Genomic DNA, 17,034 nt, shown 5'->3' with positions numbered 1-17,034 from the left:
TGTCATATAACCAGAAAAAAAAGTGAATTACTCAATCATAACTTGTTAATGACAAGGTCCACAGTTTAAAAAGTCTTCAGGGTCACATAACTTTCGCATGATATACTAGTTCCCAAATTTGTATACGCCCTAATGTCTTAAAGGGACATCATTCATTCTTACCAGCAATGTTGACCCGGTATAGCAGGACTGGAGAAGGAGGTAGGGCTCCTTCTCAAATAAGCTTTAGTATAACCCCACTTCTTTTGAGAATTTTGAGATGGTACTTTAATTTTAACTTTACTTAAACTCCAAGGTCTTTTACTTGCATTAAATTATGTTTTATTATAAACAACTTTCCCCTCTGAGCAGTTATCAAATTATAAAAAAAAATGAGGTGTCAGCCCTGGCTGGCGTAGCTCAGTGGATTGAGCATGGGCTGCGAACCAAAGTGTCGCAGGTTCAATTCCCAGTCAGGGTACATGCCTGGGTTGCAGGCCATGACCCCCAGCAACCGCACATTGATGTTTCTCTCTCTCTATCTCCCTCCCTTCCCTCTATAAATAAATAAATAAATAAATAAATAAATAAATAAATAAATAATTGTGAGGTGTCAATTCTAACCTTAAAGAATTTTCCTAAAGCCAGATAATCCAGCCCATCGGAGCAGTTGAACACAACGCACTGCTTGGCTACAGCTTTTGCCAAGTCTTTGGTAGTTTCAGTCTTCCCAGTGCCAGCGGGGCCTTCGGGTGCTCCCCCAAGGTGTAGGTGAAGGGCTCCAAATAAGGTCCTGAAAGATGAATTAAACAATCTTTGTAAAATGACGTGATATTTTCATATATAGTCTGAAGAAAGGAGTTTAAACAGAGTGAAATCTCTCACTTCCTCTTCGATAATTTCTTCCTTCCCACTAATCTGAAATTCTTTGTGCCATACTTTGCCTGTTACTATATTTTACTTCTGAACAGCTGTTTATATGACAGAATCTAAACAAATTCACTTTTCAAATTCAATGCTGACTTCTGGCCAATATGGAGATATCAGCTTACCTAGAACCACCCTATCCCCCTACTGTTAACATAAGAAAATGCTACTTAAAAAAACAAAACAAAAACAAAAACAATATGCAGGCATATTTGAAAGAATGAAAAGAAAATAGCCAATGAAAAGGGAATGAAAAGCTGGAAAAGCAATTAGGTGCTAAAGCTATAGAGGTGCACATTGCTTTGGTATCTACTTATCAAAAGTGTAAACACACCCACACACAAACAGAAAAAAATAAGCCTCAGAACTGAGCAAAGTGAGGAGCCGAAATGGACCCACCTATTCAACCTAGAAAGCTGCATTGTGTAAATGGGAACTAAACTTACTCCAGCAACCTACTGAAGAAAGACCAAAATAGAATCAATTGAATCAATTACAGAAGAGACAGGAGCTTGCCCTTCATGCAGGGCCTGATGAAAAGCTTACATTATCCATGAAGATGAAGCCCAAATTTCTATTACCCATGAGCACATGTACCCAAACTGAAAAATTAACATTAAAATTTTATTCTGGACCAGAGAAAACCCTAGAGTCCTCCTGAGACCGAAATGTGAAAGTGCTCCATGGACACCACCTCAGCTGAGAACATGCAAGAACGAATGGGGATACAACCCCTGCTAAAATGAGCTTGCAGTTAAAACTGGAGAGACGGGTCCAAGTGATGAGTCGGACTGCAGAGGTGAAGGCACATAGCAGAGGCCTGGGAGTGTTCCTATGTCTGCAGCCCTCTGCCCTCTCTGGTATCCTGGTGCTTTGCCCAATAAGATTTTATATAAACAGCAACAGACATCAGAAAAATGTAAGAAAAAAGGAAGCCAACTTCATAAAAGAGACAACTTGAAATACATGCAATAAAAATATAATTATTGAACTCCTAAAAATATAGTCAATAGATTAAATAGCAGAATAACCATAAAAAAACAGAATTATACACTAGAAAGTAAATATGAAGAAATCACCCAGGAAGATACAGAGAATATAAGTAAAGTTAAGAGACATAGAAGAAAGAATAAAGAGAATGGAGAAGAGGCAAAATTTTAAAGTGAATGATTGACACTGTGGAAAAGAGTAGGGAGTTTCCTCAAAAAATTAAAAACGGACTGCTCTATGTCCCAGCAATTCCACTTCTGGGAATATATCTGAAGAAACCCAAAACATTAATTCAGAAGATTATATGAACAGAGGGAAAGGGGGACAGGAGAAGTAGAAGAGGGTGTGGGAGGGATAAATGGCGATAGAAGAAGACTGAACTTAGGGTGGTAAACATGCAATATAATATACAGATGACATATTATAGAATTGTATACCTGAAACCTGTAGACTGTTATTAACCAATGTCACTCCAATAAATTCAATTTAAAAGTTCTTTAAAAGTATATATGCACCCTTATGTTCATTGCTGCATTATTTACAATAGCCAAGATTTGGAAGCAGCCCAAGTTGTCTATCAGTAGATTAATGTATAAGAAAGCTGTGGTACATTTACACAATGGAATAGTACTTAACCATAAATAGAAGGAAATCTTACCTTTTGTGACAGTATGAATGGATATGGAGAGTATTATGTTAAGTTAAATGAACCAGTTAGAGAAAGATAAGTACCATATGATTTCACTTACATGTGGAATCTGATGAACAAAATAAGCTAACAAAGTGGAGACTGACTCATGGATACAGAGAACAGACTGACAGCTATCAGAGAGGTGGGGGGTTGGGGACCGGGTGAAAAGAGTGAAGGGATGAAACAAAGAAAAAAAGAAAGACTCTTGGACACAGACAACAGTAAAGTGACTGACAGAGGAAACGGGATGGAGGAGGTATTCAAGGGTAAAGGGAGAATAAGCTGGGATGGGAGGATATTTGACTTTGGATGGTGAATGCAATACAGATGATGTATGGACATTACATAGATGATGTATTATCAAATTGTACACCTGAAACCTACATAATGTTATTAACCAATGTTACCCTTGGCTGGAAGTACAGATTTGGGGATCTGTTAAAGTCTGAGAATGAATAAGAACATTCAGGAAACCATGAAGCATGAAACAAAACATCACATTATCACATGAGCACAGAATTCCAGAAAATCCCATGCTTCAGGGGAAGGAACGGGATGTCTCAAATGATCCGAAAACAAAAGTCAGTGCATTTCAAGAAGACAGGATATATGAACAATGTAAAAAAACAAAAAACACAGCAACACCTGACAATACTTAGAGCTCCAGAGCTGAAGAAGCCAGCAGAGAAAGAGAAATTGAAGATCAAGTGGAGAGTAGAACTAAGGATCTAGGAAAAGATACATTAAGGTACATTTACTGAGTGGAAAATAATTTGGTACTTTATAAGAAGTTCAGTGGTCTAGGGATGAGTTTACCTGTAACATCTGTCCGTGAGTGGAGTAATAACCAGCCTCGGGGAATTACCCAGGTATTCATATCCATATCGTAAACCAGCATTAATCATCTTTGTTTCTAAATGGTCTCCCTGGGATAAATCAGATAAAAGAAAGTTAGCTTAAATAATAGAATTTTAAGTAATACAAAATCTTAAGTTGTTTTATAAATAATAGCTTTGTTATAAACATCCTTAAAATACACTTTTAAGATATCATTTAATTCAGTAGAAGAATTCAATATCTAATTTCCTTGACTAAGAAATTGAAGTCACTGGCTTCATTTTTTCCTACAGAATATCTCTGGCAAATACATTTGTTCCTTATCTCTCCTGTATTTTCTATTGTTAAAACTTGCTAACACTTTTAATTTTATTAAGCTGTAACTGACATACAGCTAAAGATACTATATTTGTGTATACTGTGAAATGATCACGAGAAGTCTAATAAATATCCATCACCATACATAGCTACAGAATTTTTTCTTGTGATGAGAACTTTTAAGATCTACTCTCTTAGCAACTTACAAATATGTACATCATATCCCCACAGCTTATTTTATAACTGGGAGTTTGTATCTTTTTATTCCCTTTATCCATTTCTTCCACCTCACTCCCATCCCCAGCCTTTGGTACCTACCTATCTGCTTTCTGTACCATGAGCAGGATTTTGTTTAGGTTGTTTTAGATCTCATATAAATGAGATCATATAGTGTTTATCTTTCTATGTCTGACTTATTTCACTTTGCCCTTAGGGTCCATCCATGTTGTCACAAATGGTAAGATTTCATCATTTTTATGGCTGAATATGTATATATTCAGCCACCCAGATGTCCTGATAAAAACCTTCCTTTCAGATTATGTTTCTGACTCCTTCAACTGGTGAACAAGAGAAACTTTTAGTGACTAAATCAGACTAAAACTGTCTGATTTGCATGTTCTATAGATATATCAGTAATCTATAAATGCAATGATATATGTGTATATGTATGCATGTGTGTGTATATATCACATCTAGGTTATTTCCATATCTTGGTTACTGTAAATAATGTTGCAATAAACATATCTTTTTGAATTAGTGTTTTTATTTTCTTGAGATATTCAGAAATAAAACTATTGATTCACATGGTAGTTCTATTTTTTTAGTTTTTGGACCCTCCATACTGTTTTCCACAGTGGCTGCACCAATTTACATTCCCACCAACAGTGCGCAAGGATTCCTTTTCGTCCACATCCTCACCAGCATTTGTTATCTCTTGTCTATTTGGTAACACCCTTTTTAACAGGTGTGAGGTGGTATCTCATTGTGGTTTTGATTTGCATTTCCCTGATGATCAGTGATGTTAAGCATCTTTTCATGTACCTATTGGCCATTTGTATGTCTTCTTTGGAAGAAGTCTATTCAGATCCTCTGCCCACTTTTTAACCAGATTGTTTGTTTTGCCATTGATATGGATGAATTCCTAATATATTTTGGATATTAACTACTTATCAAATATATGATTTGTAAATATTTTCTCCCATTCAGTAGGTTTCTTTTTCATTTTTTTGATGGCTTCCTTTGCTGTGCAGAAGCTTTATAGCTCATGTAGTCTCACTTGTTTATTTTTGCTTTGTTACCTTTGTTTTTGGTGTCAGAGTCAAAAAATCAGCACCAAGATCAATGCCAAGAAAATATTTTTTTCTAGAAATTTTATGGCATCAGGTTTTACATTCAAGTCTTTAAACCACCTTGAGTTAATTTCTGTGTATTTAAGTTAGTGGTCCAATTTCTTTCATTGGTATGTTGCTGTTCAGTTTTCCTGACGCATTTATTGAAGAGATTGTCCTTTCCCCCTGGTATATTCTTGGCTCCTTTGTTACAAATTAATTGACCATATAGGCATGGGTTTTTTTCTGGGCTCTCTATTCTGTTTATCAATACCCAATACCATACTGTATCGATTACTATAGCTTTATAATATGGTTTGAAATCAGGATGCATGATGCCTCCAGCTTTGTTCTTCTTTTTCAAGATTACTTTGAGAATTACTTTCTCAAGATTTGGAGTCTCTTAACTTTTATACCAATTTTAAGATTGTATTATTTTTGCAAAAAATGCCATTGGAATTTTTCTACTGATTGCATTGAATCCATAGATTGTTTTAGGTGGTATAGATTTTTAAACAATATTACCTCTAATCTACGAACACAAAATATATTTTTATTTATATCTTCTTCAATTTCTCTCATCAATGCCTTATAGTTTTGAGTACACAGGTCTTTCACCTCCTTGGTTCAGTTTATTCATAGGTATTTAATTCTTTCTGATGCAACTGTAAATGGGATTGTTTTCTTAATTTTTGATGCAACTGTGATGGGATTGTAATCCCATCCAATGGGATGGGATTGTAATTCTTTTTCTGATAGTTCATTATTCTCTTATACTTTAAATCATTTGTCCAATTAATTTTCACTAAAGAGTGGGTATTATCATTATCACCATTGTACAGATAAGGAAACTGGTGTTTAAAGAGAGTAAGTTACTTGCCCAAGTTACACATCTGGTACAGGGAGGACCTGGCACTTGAAGCAGTGATTCCACAGGATGAGTGCCTAACCATTACACACACTGCCTCTCATATACTTTTTCCAGGCTTCTGGTTCTTGTACCTTTTCTCCTCTTACTCTGTACCTCCCAAGCATTTCACAAAAGTGAGTATGATGAGAAATTTAGAGTCTGTATCTCCAGTCACAAGTTCTTGCTTTCACTCTTAACAGGTATAACCTTTTCCATTGTACTAACTATTCTTACTCTCCCTAACTCCGAATGGTGACTGTCATCACCAGCCACCAAGATGCCCTGATAAAAACCTTCCTTCCTGATTATGTTTCTGGTGCCTTCAACTGATGAACCAGAAAAAAATTTAATGACTAAATCAGACTGAAATAGTCTGGTACATTCTATAGATGTATCAGTAATCTATAAATGCAACTTTAAATAACTAGCTCCAACATTTTGCAGATTCAGCAAGCATATGACTCATTTAAAATGAGTACTTTTTCATAATTACTCATAATTTGTGTGTGTCTATATGTGTTTGTGTATTTCTATGTAACTATACATTTGGATGGATTTAGATATAGATACAGTTTTTATACCGATGATACAGATATAGTTTTTGGCTGCCTTAATGTTCAATCTGGAGAATGCTTGTTTGGGTATAGTCAGCCATCAGCAAAAAATCCTACATTGCTGATACTATTTCCCATGCGAGCAAGCAAGCACAAATTAAAAAGCTATGAGCTGAAATTGCTATGTAATGACATTCAGTAGTATCACTTACTTGCCAATAGTACCTAAGCTGACTTAACCATTCAAAGTCAGTTTCATCGCTAACTTTTTTCTTAACAAGTGATGCGAGGACATCTCTAGCATGAACATCCAGCACCACAAGTGCTCCCAGAGTAACCCGATTCTGCTTGGACAATTTGCCACGGACCAAGGTGACAATATCATCAATTTGTCCGTTGCATTTTTGCAAGTATTGCTCAAGAACCTGAAAGAAAATAAGGTAATGATTATTCAATAGGATCAGAATGCTTTTGAATAAAAACACTTTTAACTAGCATGTATTCAAAGCATTTTCTACATTTTTATCTTGATTTTCCATATGACATAATTTTAAAATATTTCTTAAGACAAAGGAATGAAGTGAGCAAGCCCAATCTGGCCAGATACCCTGGTTTTTTGTCTACCCAACATTCCTTCCCTTCCTATTTCTACTCCTCTGTGCTCTATGGCTCTTTTTACTAGCACGCAATGGGAAGCTGTTGCCAGCCTTTATCCCACTGCAGAATAAAACCTCCCAGGGACTAGTAGAGATGAAAGACTACAATGAAAGTGTCATGCAGCAGCACGAAAGCCCTCAGATCCTGATTCTGACTGCTCCTCCTTGGATCACACGAGTCCTTCTAGTACTCCTGTGTACGATTTCCGAGTAGTATTTGTGCCACTCAAAATGTAAAGATGCTAATGAACACCTAACATTTCAGTTTATGGTGAATTAATGTCAACCCTGAAGATGAAACTTGCTTTGGGGTCTCTTTTCCGGTGGGTAAAAGTAATTAGTAAGTTAAAAAAGAGAGAGGGAGAAGAAAGTTAATGAAAATCCAATTAGAATCAATAAAAACTGCTGTGCTTAAGGGAAGTGTTGATGCGCTCCAGCAGACTGATGTGGTCGCTTTCTTCACCACAATAACATTTAATAATCGTTATGCACCACTGAGTGTATTTCCCTCCTTTAGGGCCAGTTAAGTTGCAGCAATGAATCTGAAAGTGGCAGCAATGAATCTGAAAGTGGCAGCAATGAATCTGAAAGGGAGGATAGTGTTGGGGTGGCAAACTGTTTCTTTTAGGGGTACCTCTTTTTTACTTTAAGGAATTTTTTGCCAAAAATTTGGTGCCTGAATACTTTGTCATTTTTGTGACTTACATGATTAATTGCTATTAATTTACTTCAAAAGTAGGGAAAAATGCACTTCTATTCCACCCGTGTTTAAATGACCATAAGCATTTAAATTCTTGGAGCCAATTCATGAATTTAAGTGTATTGAGTACATAAATGAGTAAGAACAGTTGTGATCCTCGGAACAGAAGCCAGGACTGTTGGTGTATCTTAGTTTCCTCATCAGTAAAAGTTGAGGTCTCTGAGAGCCTCACCAGTTCGCACATCCTGTAGTTCCACATTAAAAAATTTTAAAGTTTGGATCTGAAAGTACAAATTACATGTCCATCAGAATTTGTCACTATTCACACTAGCAGAATATGTTTTTAAATACTAGAAAAATGGATTGAGAATTAAAATTTAGCTTCAAACCGTGGTAACCTGAGTTCTTCATGAACTATGCTATAAGAATCAACAAGAATTCAGATAAAGTAGATTGGAAAAAATGATCATGCTGGTAGTATTTGTTACATATTATTCCTTGTAAACCAAGGTCCACAGTCAACATTCACTGAATAAAGAAATGGAAACACAGATCCTGAGGCGGACAGGTCCTCTGGGAGTGCTTATGGCATCCAGCTCCAGACAACTTGGGATGTTTGCAGAGAATGGAAGTGTCCAGTGTTCTCTGAGGCTGCCAAGGGTGTCCAGCTGCTCAACCAAAGTCATCACTTTCAAATGTGAACCACACAATAATTAAGGGGAAAAATTAACAACATGTAGAGTACTACAACAGATGCTAGCCTCCTATGATAGAACCACAGTCAGTGGGTGAAGGGCATACTAACACAGGTTAATCACAAGCAGATGAAAAAAGAATTAATTTTTAAAGGCACATATAAAGCTTAACTTCATACCATAAAACAGCCAGGAAAGCACCATAAAACACAATGGAAGAGGGCAATTGGGCAAGGAACAGTAACAAAGACTGACTTGCTAACTTTTGCTAAGCTACCACTTCAGAGGCCCTCAAGCCCATGAAGCTGAGTCACCCTTGAGGCACAGGTTCTCATTTTGGCCTTATCTGTGAATGGCTCCATATCTGTACCATTTTGCATGAGTGGGAACAGACTAACAGACGTATAAATAAATCACTCCATCTCAGTCTAAGTTGATACCATGGTAAACCAAAACACTCTTTGTATCTGTATGCAATATGATGAGAATTATAGGCAGAGCAGACAGTTTTGAACAGAGGACACACTGACAAGGTAATGACCTAAACTACCTGTCCCTTCAGATTCAAATCATGCTTGGGAGTTAAGTAGAAGCACAAAAGGATTACAGTAAACACTTTCATGCTCTACCTCAACCCTTACCTGTTTCAGTATTCTTGGAGTAAGACCAGAAAAAAACTATGGTCTTGACAGAGGGGTAGAGGTTTGATAAACACTACATTGAAACTGAAAAAAAATTGCAAGATGCCTACAAATGCAGCTGATTTGCTTACATTTGCTTCTTCTTTCCCTGCAGATGATTTCCCTGTGGTGGTGAGTGATGGAGCTCGTTGCCTGGGGGGCCAGCAAGCAAGGAGGGAGATACAGAAGGCTACTAATTAATTGCTAATATGACTTTAGTGCTTTTTCAATTCATATACCCAATATATTAGAATATCTAAAATTAAGCATCATTCAAAATATTAATAAGTATTCAAAAGTTGTACATTAAAAATAAAGATAAAAATAGTCTAAATGAGTCTGATACCTTGTCTTCAAGATATAAGGGAGAATTATCCTTTATGAGTGTTAACACTTTATTTCCAAAGGTACAAAAATGTATATAATAACAAGATTGAGACTTGAGTACCCTTGACTTTTTGAGTGGATTGTCTTTATTTATAGCAACTACTGAAAAAATGCTGACAGACCCAGGGGAAGTAAAAGCTTACCTCTTGGCCTCCTGCAATAGCTGCTTGTACTTCTGATGTCCAATAGGTTTGGGATACACAGAGAACTGTCTGTCCAGGCCACTCCCTTACCCAGTTAATTCGTTCACACTGTTGATAGGCTAAAATTGCATCTTGAATGACCTAATGGAAAAAATGCTACAGATGAACAGTTTCGCACTTGGGTATGCTATACAATGAAGAGCTAAATGCCAATAAATTAATTCATACAGCTCAACTCTTTACATCTTAGCCAGTTATAAAGACTCAAAGCATAAGAGTAGACAGCTCAAATTCAAATTAATGCATATACCTGTGAGCAAAATAAATATATTACATAACATTTTATTTTGTTGATATATGATCAATTTGTGTGAAATAAGTTATATCAAATATTTATTGTACCAATTGCAGCCAAAAATATCCTAGATACATTTAGATCAAAGACGCACAGGTGATTTTATTGCAAAACCTAAATTCAAATACTTCCAAAATGAGTTCCATCAAATTCATAGGCAATAATTGTCTCTGAACTCCATCAGCTCCCTGGTCAGCCATGTGCATATGTGTATATGCACTCTTGGGTAAGCCACACAATTTCTCTAAAGTTCCTCCTGTGTTTACAGGTCTCACTCCCTTTCAATTCCATAGTTTGATACCCAAAGCAATGATGGCAGGAACTAACAAATAATTCATTCATGGAGAGTTGAAAGCTGTAAAATCAGGAAGTCTAATTCATGTACTTTGCTACATATGTTTTCAGTGCATCCATGTTTCTCTACCAGCCATTAGTGGGTAACATTTTCATCTGTTTATGTATTAATCATAATAGTAACATCATCTGTGAGGTGATACCCATTTTAATGTCTGAATTTCAGGAAAAATTGTCAAAATTGAATTTTTTTCTGTGAAATATATAAGAACAAGTGAAACTTTTTGGATTTCTAGTCTAGTTAGTATATCTATGGAGTTGAACAGAGATGCTATTGATAGTAGAGAAAATCTGAAAGTCCAAGGAAGCCATGAAAAGGGCAGGTGAAAATGAGCAACAGAGAGATGGGAGGCACATAGGAAAGAAGACAGAGTAGAGATATGCCAATGATGGAATAAATATGTGTTTAGAAGGACACTGTGGAGAGAAAAAGAGTAAGACATTAAAATCTAAATTACAAACTTCTATATAGTCGGATGAGGAGAAATATGATTACATGAAGTTCTATAATATATGTAAGGTACATTACTATATCTGCACATGTGATGCATACACACATGTATATACACATACATGCCTGTGTATATGTGTACATACATGTGTGTAAATGTATATTTGTATGTATATATTAAAATGTATATTTGGGGATAGCAAGCTACATTAAACTTATGATAACCTAGAGCAATAAAGGGGTAAATGTGCCAAGAATATGACTTTTTATTTACAAATGACATAAAATTCACTTAATTCAGGCATGCAGTAGTCTTTCAAGTACGCAAATACATATAACACAACAAAAGTAGCATATATCTCCTAGTCATATTTACACTGCATGTGCTTGCATATTTTACCAACACAAACTTACACATGAACATTTGGGGAAAATATTTTCTACACAATTCCTTGCCACCCCTTCCTAATGCTCTGAAATGGCAACTGAAATATTTTCTTTAAGCACCGTGACACACAAAATTAAAAGAGTAGTTGAAATAGTGTATGCCTAAAATAATGAGTTTTGACTGTATATATCAATTAACCAACCATATAGCCCAATTCAGTGATGCTTATTAGAGGTCAAAATGGAAACTCATTTATATCATTAACATCTACAAAATGAGAACGCTATTTCTCAATACTTATCATGGCTTATGAAAGCTCATCCCCTTTGGCCCCGTAGTCCTCACATGAGAATTATCATAATCAAATAAATAATTCAATCAAACACACCAATTATATATGTAAGGACATTCATTATAATTTAATCCATAATAGGGAGAAATGGGAAAATGCCCAAAAATTTTACATCTATTGGAATAATATTATGTAGACAGATATTAAACCATATTTTAGAAGAGAAAGAAGCACTAAGACTTGTGATAGCTATTAAGCATTTAGATTCTAATTATTTTTTTCAACTATATGTGAGAGAAACTGAAAAATTAATGAAAGTCATTGTTGATTAAGACCTAATGCCATAATTCCTTTGCATTCTTGCCCTCATGCTCCCCTGCTCAACCACGATTTTTATTCTTGATAAGGAACTGGAATGCCAAGTCCACATTATAGTAAGAAATGAGTTTAAGTGCTCAATCAATATCAATTTGTGGCCATGACTTGAAATTCTCCGCTGACAAAAAAAAATTACAAATGATTGGGTGATAATATGTTTTATGAGAGGATATAAAAATATGAAATTAGCATTAATAGCAGGATATATTTATGATTTTCTAATATTTTTGTACATGTTTTATATGTACACAGAACAGAAGGATTCATCACAGAAATATACATGGTCAAGGAGATTGATGTGAATGTGAAACTACAAAGGGGTGTCTAAGAAGACAAGACTAAAGAGACTGTGTAGACCAAATTGTGTCTAATTCATGATAAAAGCATTAACATGTGGCTGTAAGAAATGAGACACACTCATGACCAAAACCCAAGTTTTCTCTAGTATGGACAGTATTTCACCCCACTTTTCAAGTGAGGCATTATAAAATTAATATCATAGACCATATAGATAGTTTCTTATCATCCTGGTCTTTAAACTATCTATTATAATTAAATTGGTAACTTAAGGAATCAATTTCTGTCTAAATAACAGTGCATTTATCAATGATACATTAATATTCTATCATCTTTACTAGAAATAGTAATAAATACAGCCAGCTACCTTGTGGACAGATTTAATCATAACTCTCTCTAACTCAACCAACCACTTTTCCACTTGACCTCTGGCTTTGACTGTTGAAATGGTCTCGACAAGTTCCACCACTTCTCCTTCACTGCTCTTCATGTGAGTAATGTCTAAAGTTTCTGTAAATTCTAACTTTGCAATTCCTTCAAAGCATTTCTTCAAGTGAGGCTGCACTCTGTCAGGGAAAAAACCAAACATTTAAGACAATTAACCAAATTACAGCAATTCCTTAAATATCAGTGTTCTTTGTGCACCAGTCCTCATTCCAAATTCATAAATGTGCATTATGTGTTGGGCCCCAGGTAGATGCTGCTGGAGATAAAGTGCTGGGGGAAAGAAAAAGACACAATCCCTCTCTCGGCATGGATTATACAGTCCCGTGGGAGGTCATCATTAATTCAATAATCACAAAAAGATCTGTAAAATTACAATTACAATAAGAGCCACACGGGAGACATCCATGAGGCTTTGTTTCCAACACAATGAATTGAAAGATTTAAAAGTAACATAGGGAGCAAATGAATCTTGACTAAGAGATAACATACTAATCTGAAAAATCTTCAAATACATAAAAGTAGTCATTTCAACCAGGATCCTCAGACACTGCCTGTAAAGGATGGACTAAGTTTAATGATTTAAGTACTTTACTGGTTACTAAATCAACTGCTTTGAAGCTACCTAACTTTAGTCTTTTTAGCCTATTGTAATATAGTTGAAACTGACTAACCTCTCATTTTTGGCACCTTACCAATAACCAATCGAATACATCTTTCAAATGGGCAACAGTGAAGCAGAGTATCAAAACTCAGATGGAAATCTGAGCTTAAATTGATCTCTTTGTCTGAATTACACAAGACACAAAATTAATTGTTTAACAAATATCTACTGTGTTAATTGTATTCTATATATTGTTCTAAGGAATCAGGACTTAACATTGGGGAAAAAAGTAAAAAAAAATCTCTTCTATAGTGGTGCTAAATAATCTGCTAGAGAAAATCAAACCTAAACAAATAAAATACATTATAAACTAAGACAGATGGTAAAAAGTATGCCAAAGGAAAATAACACCAAGAAGGTGGTCCAGGAAAGGTGGCTAGGGAGTGGTAGAAGGGGTTGCCATTCTCAACAGAGTGGTCAGAAAAGGCCTCTGGAGTGGCAGGTGTTTGAACAGGTTTCCACAAAGACCCACAGGAGGTAGGAGAAGGCTTATGAGTTTTGGGTAAGGAGCATTCAAGGCAGAGAGGAAAATACACTGAGGAAGGAGGCTGCCCCTTTTATGGAGGAATTGTGAGGACTGTAGCGGAGTGAGCGAGAAGAAAACTATTGGGGAATGAATAAGAAGAATAATGCAGAATCGCCTGTGTGGGTCACTGCAAACCACTGAGGGCACTAACTTTTATTCTGAATGTGATAAAGAAAGGTGATGTGTTCTACAAATATCTGTAAGGGAATATGTGATAATATAAGAAATCCACTCTGAGAATCATCACATTTGGAAAACTATCATTCAATGATATCACTTCTGTTTTAAATAATTATCTTAAGTTGATTATTGATAATATTCACAATAGTTTTTTTAAAAGTCATTCTATAAACAATTATTCATATATGTACTTATGTTTTACCTTATTCTAAAAATTAAAGTTAAGCAAATAAATTTAGCCGTGTGTTATATATGTAAGTTACTTACCTAGTAGGATCTTTAGTCTCAGATAGTATCTCAAGAAGTTCATCATTAGACAAGAAAAAGAATCTGGGGAAGAAGAGACGTTTCTTTTCCAAATATTCATTGAGTCCTTTAAGAATGAGTTCCAAAAGTTCATTACATTTTTTCATCCTTTCCAATATTTTCTCAATAGTTACAACTGTCAGAACACGTTTATCCTAAAAATAAAAGGGAAAGACACTCAACTCAAAAATACTATATACTGACTTCATATTCGTATTACATTTGAGATTCTGTCTTTAATCAAACAAAGCTTATGCAAAATTTAAAGTAAATATTTATTTTTAAAAAGTAGTCTTGCATAATCAATGCCTTCTTAATTATGTAAAAGTCATGGTGACTTGATTCTCAGTGATAGTCACAATATCTCATTGTAAGTTGGAAAGTGTGAGAGACAGAAAATGGGCAAGAGGCGGTGAAGACTGAGGGGGTGGGGAAGGAACAGGGAACGGACATGAAGGGTGGGGGACAAAAGAGCATGAGATGTGTTTGTCTCTTATTCTCTGGGGAAAAGTGCTCTAAAAAGATGTCATTATAATTATTATTTTGAATATTGTTAGTATCAATAATAATAAAAAAATCCCTGTTTTATAACTATGGATAAAAAAAGTAAGGGTTTGGGGTTAAAGAGCAAGGAGTTTGAGATGAAGATCATGTGTGGCAAAGAACTGCACTTGCAACTGCATTGTAACACCGCGCCCCGAAGGACTGAAGTTCCAGGCATGTTCCTCCTGGACACTAGCGACTAGAGCTGTTCTACCTTTAAGTCGTGGATTTCTGAATGTCTATCACATGAAAGGGTCACTGTGAGTTAGTTATTATAAAATGATTTGAATACAATCAGGTTTTATTTTTAAGAAGCTTGTTTTTATGCTGTGGGATTCAAAATAAGAATTACCACCAAAACCTGATCTTAAAGAACTGTTATTTTAAAAGAGCAAATGGTTTGTTAATTTCTTAAAATAACCATACAAATAACCACTGAGTTTATGAAACTCTTTAGAAATACATGTAAAAATACAATCTAGATATAAAAATTCTTTTTAATTTTTCTTTTGTTTAACGCATAATTGATGTCATCCAGGTCAAGTTTTGGTCTTATAATTCAAATTGAGTTTTCACCACTGACACCAATAACTAAGTAAAAACAGTTATATACAAAATAAACTTAAAGGTGCTAAAACATACTAGGTTTTTCATCACCAGGCCAAATAATAAACCTCATGAGAACATATTTATTAATATAAATTTGTTCTGCATTTATTAATATAAGTAATCAGGCATTTAAAAAAATTATATGAAATTAGATCAAGATAATATTGCTAAAAATTAAACATAGAATTGCAAAATTAACTAATTAAACATATTTGTTACTCAGCCACAACTGAAAGATAAACCAAAAATGTCAGCCATAAATTGCTTCATACAGAAATTTCATTCTATTGCAGGAGCATCTAAAATATGTTTTTGTTAATATATATTGGATGTGACTGAAAAGGAAAGACATAATTTTTTCTTTGTTTTAAATTACAACAATGTAACTTGGAAACAGCAATTTAATCAAAGAACAAAATAACTATCATTAATACCTGTTCTCTTAATAGATATTAATTAAAAAGAGGTTCATATGAAATATGAAACACATGTTTACATTCCCTTATCTTTAAAGAGACACCATTTTAGAAAGGCATTTTATGATATTTCCCAATGGTTTGTTTCAAATAAACATTTTTTAAAACGCACAAAAAGAAGCATGACAGAGACTTGGGTTAAAATTTAAATGTGCAGTTAACTCAATAGCGGATTGAATGGTGCTCCTGTACTCTTAAACCCAGAAACCAAAATGCAGTTCTTAGAGTGCCACCTCCTGGAAAAACATGCCTTTGTTGGGAGAAAAACGCTGAATGGTGGCTCACGAATGTGAAAATCCCCTTCCCAAATTAGCAATATTTGTTTTTATTCTCAAAGAACTTATTGCAATGTTGTTATTTTGGATCTGAGATTTGCAAGTTAAGACAAAATTCAGTTATCTAAAACAACAGTTCATACATCTTTCCCGAGCTGTTACAGTTACAAAAGAAATGGTTCTGGAAACTCTCAGCATTCAAGTAAAAGAATTTTTTATTGAGTTCCTGAGATCCAAACTATTTAACCGGATTAGCTCAATGACTCTGAGCCAAACACGCTTGTTCTAAATAAACATAGACAATAATCTATGTACCTTTGTGCAAGAACTTAAAATTTATATATATGAATGAAATCATCTCATGACCAGAAACTAAGCTACTTCCCATGAGAAGTGAGCACAATAAAGGCTGCATCAGATCAAGGAAAGCACAGACCTGGGTCCTAACGCACATTCCTCCTCATTACCTGTGTCACCTTGGGTCATTTACTTAACCTGAGTCTCTCTTGTTTTATCTTCAAAATGGGGATAAGAGCTCTCTCTAAAAGTTGTGAGGACCAAATTAGATAAAATATTTGAAGCACCTAATATGGTACCTAGAACACGCATATACTTGAAACTACTCTCTATTTTCCTTCCACAGCCTGTCTGTTTCTCTAAAGAGAAAGAGGGAGGCAGACAGGTACTAATCTGGAGGAAAA

The 17,034-nt window shown here is 35.0% G+C and overlaps 1 protein-coding gene across 1 annotated transcript in view; it reads right to left on the bottom strand.

The window, feature by feature from the left end:
- Positions 1 to 17,034, bottom strand: part of DNAH7 (dynein axonemal heavy chain 7) — a 228,158-nt gene that overhangs the window by 145,836 nt on the left and 65,288 nt on the right. Inside the window, exons 21-26 of the mRNA XM_045850123.1 lie at positions 14,392 to 14,585; positions 12,678 to 12,876; positions 9,796 to 9,936; positions 6,743 to 6,959; positions 3,404 to 3,509; positions 604 to 772 (exon numbers count right to left, since the gene is read on the bottom strand). Coding sequence (XP_045706079.1) covers positions 604 to 772; positions 3,404 to 3,509; positions 6,743 to 6,959; positions 9,796 to 9,936; positions 12,678 to 12,876; positions 14,392 to 14,585 — 1,026 coding nt within the window. The remainder of the gene's footprint in view (positions 1 to 603; positions 773 to 3,403; positions 3,510 to 6,742; positions 6,960 to 9,795; positions 9,937 to 12,677; positions 12,877 to 14,391; positions 14,586 to 17,034) is intronic.

This window comes from Phyllostomus hastatus, unplaced genomic scaffold (genome assembly GCF_019186645.2).
Source record: "Phyllostomus hastatus isolate PE091 unplaced genomic scaffold, TTU_PhHast_1.1 phas_contig_1, whole genome shotgun sequence".
Taxonomy (NCBI): domain Eukaryota; kingdom Metazoa; phylum Chordata; class Mammalia; order Chiroptera; family Phyllostomidae; genus Phyllostomus; species Phyllostomus hastatus.
Note: the sequence above shows the minus strand (reverse complement) of the source record. Positions and strands in the feature narration are given on the sequence as shown.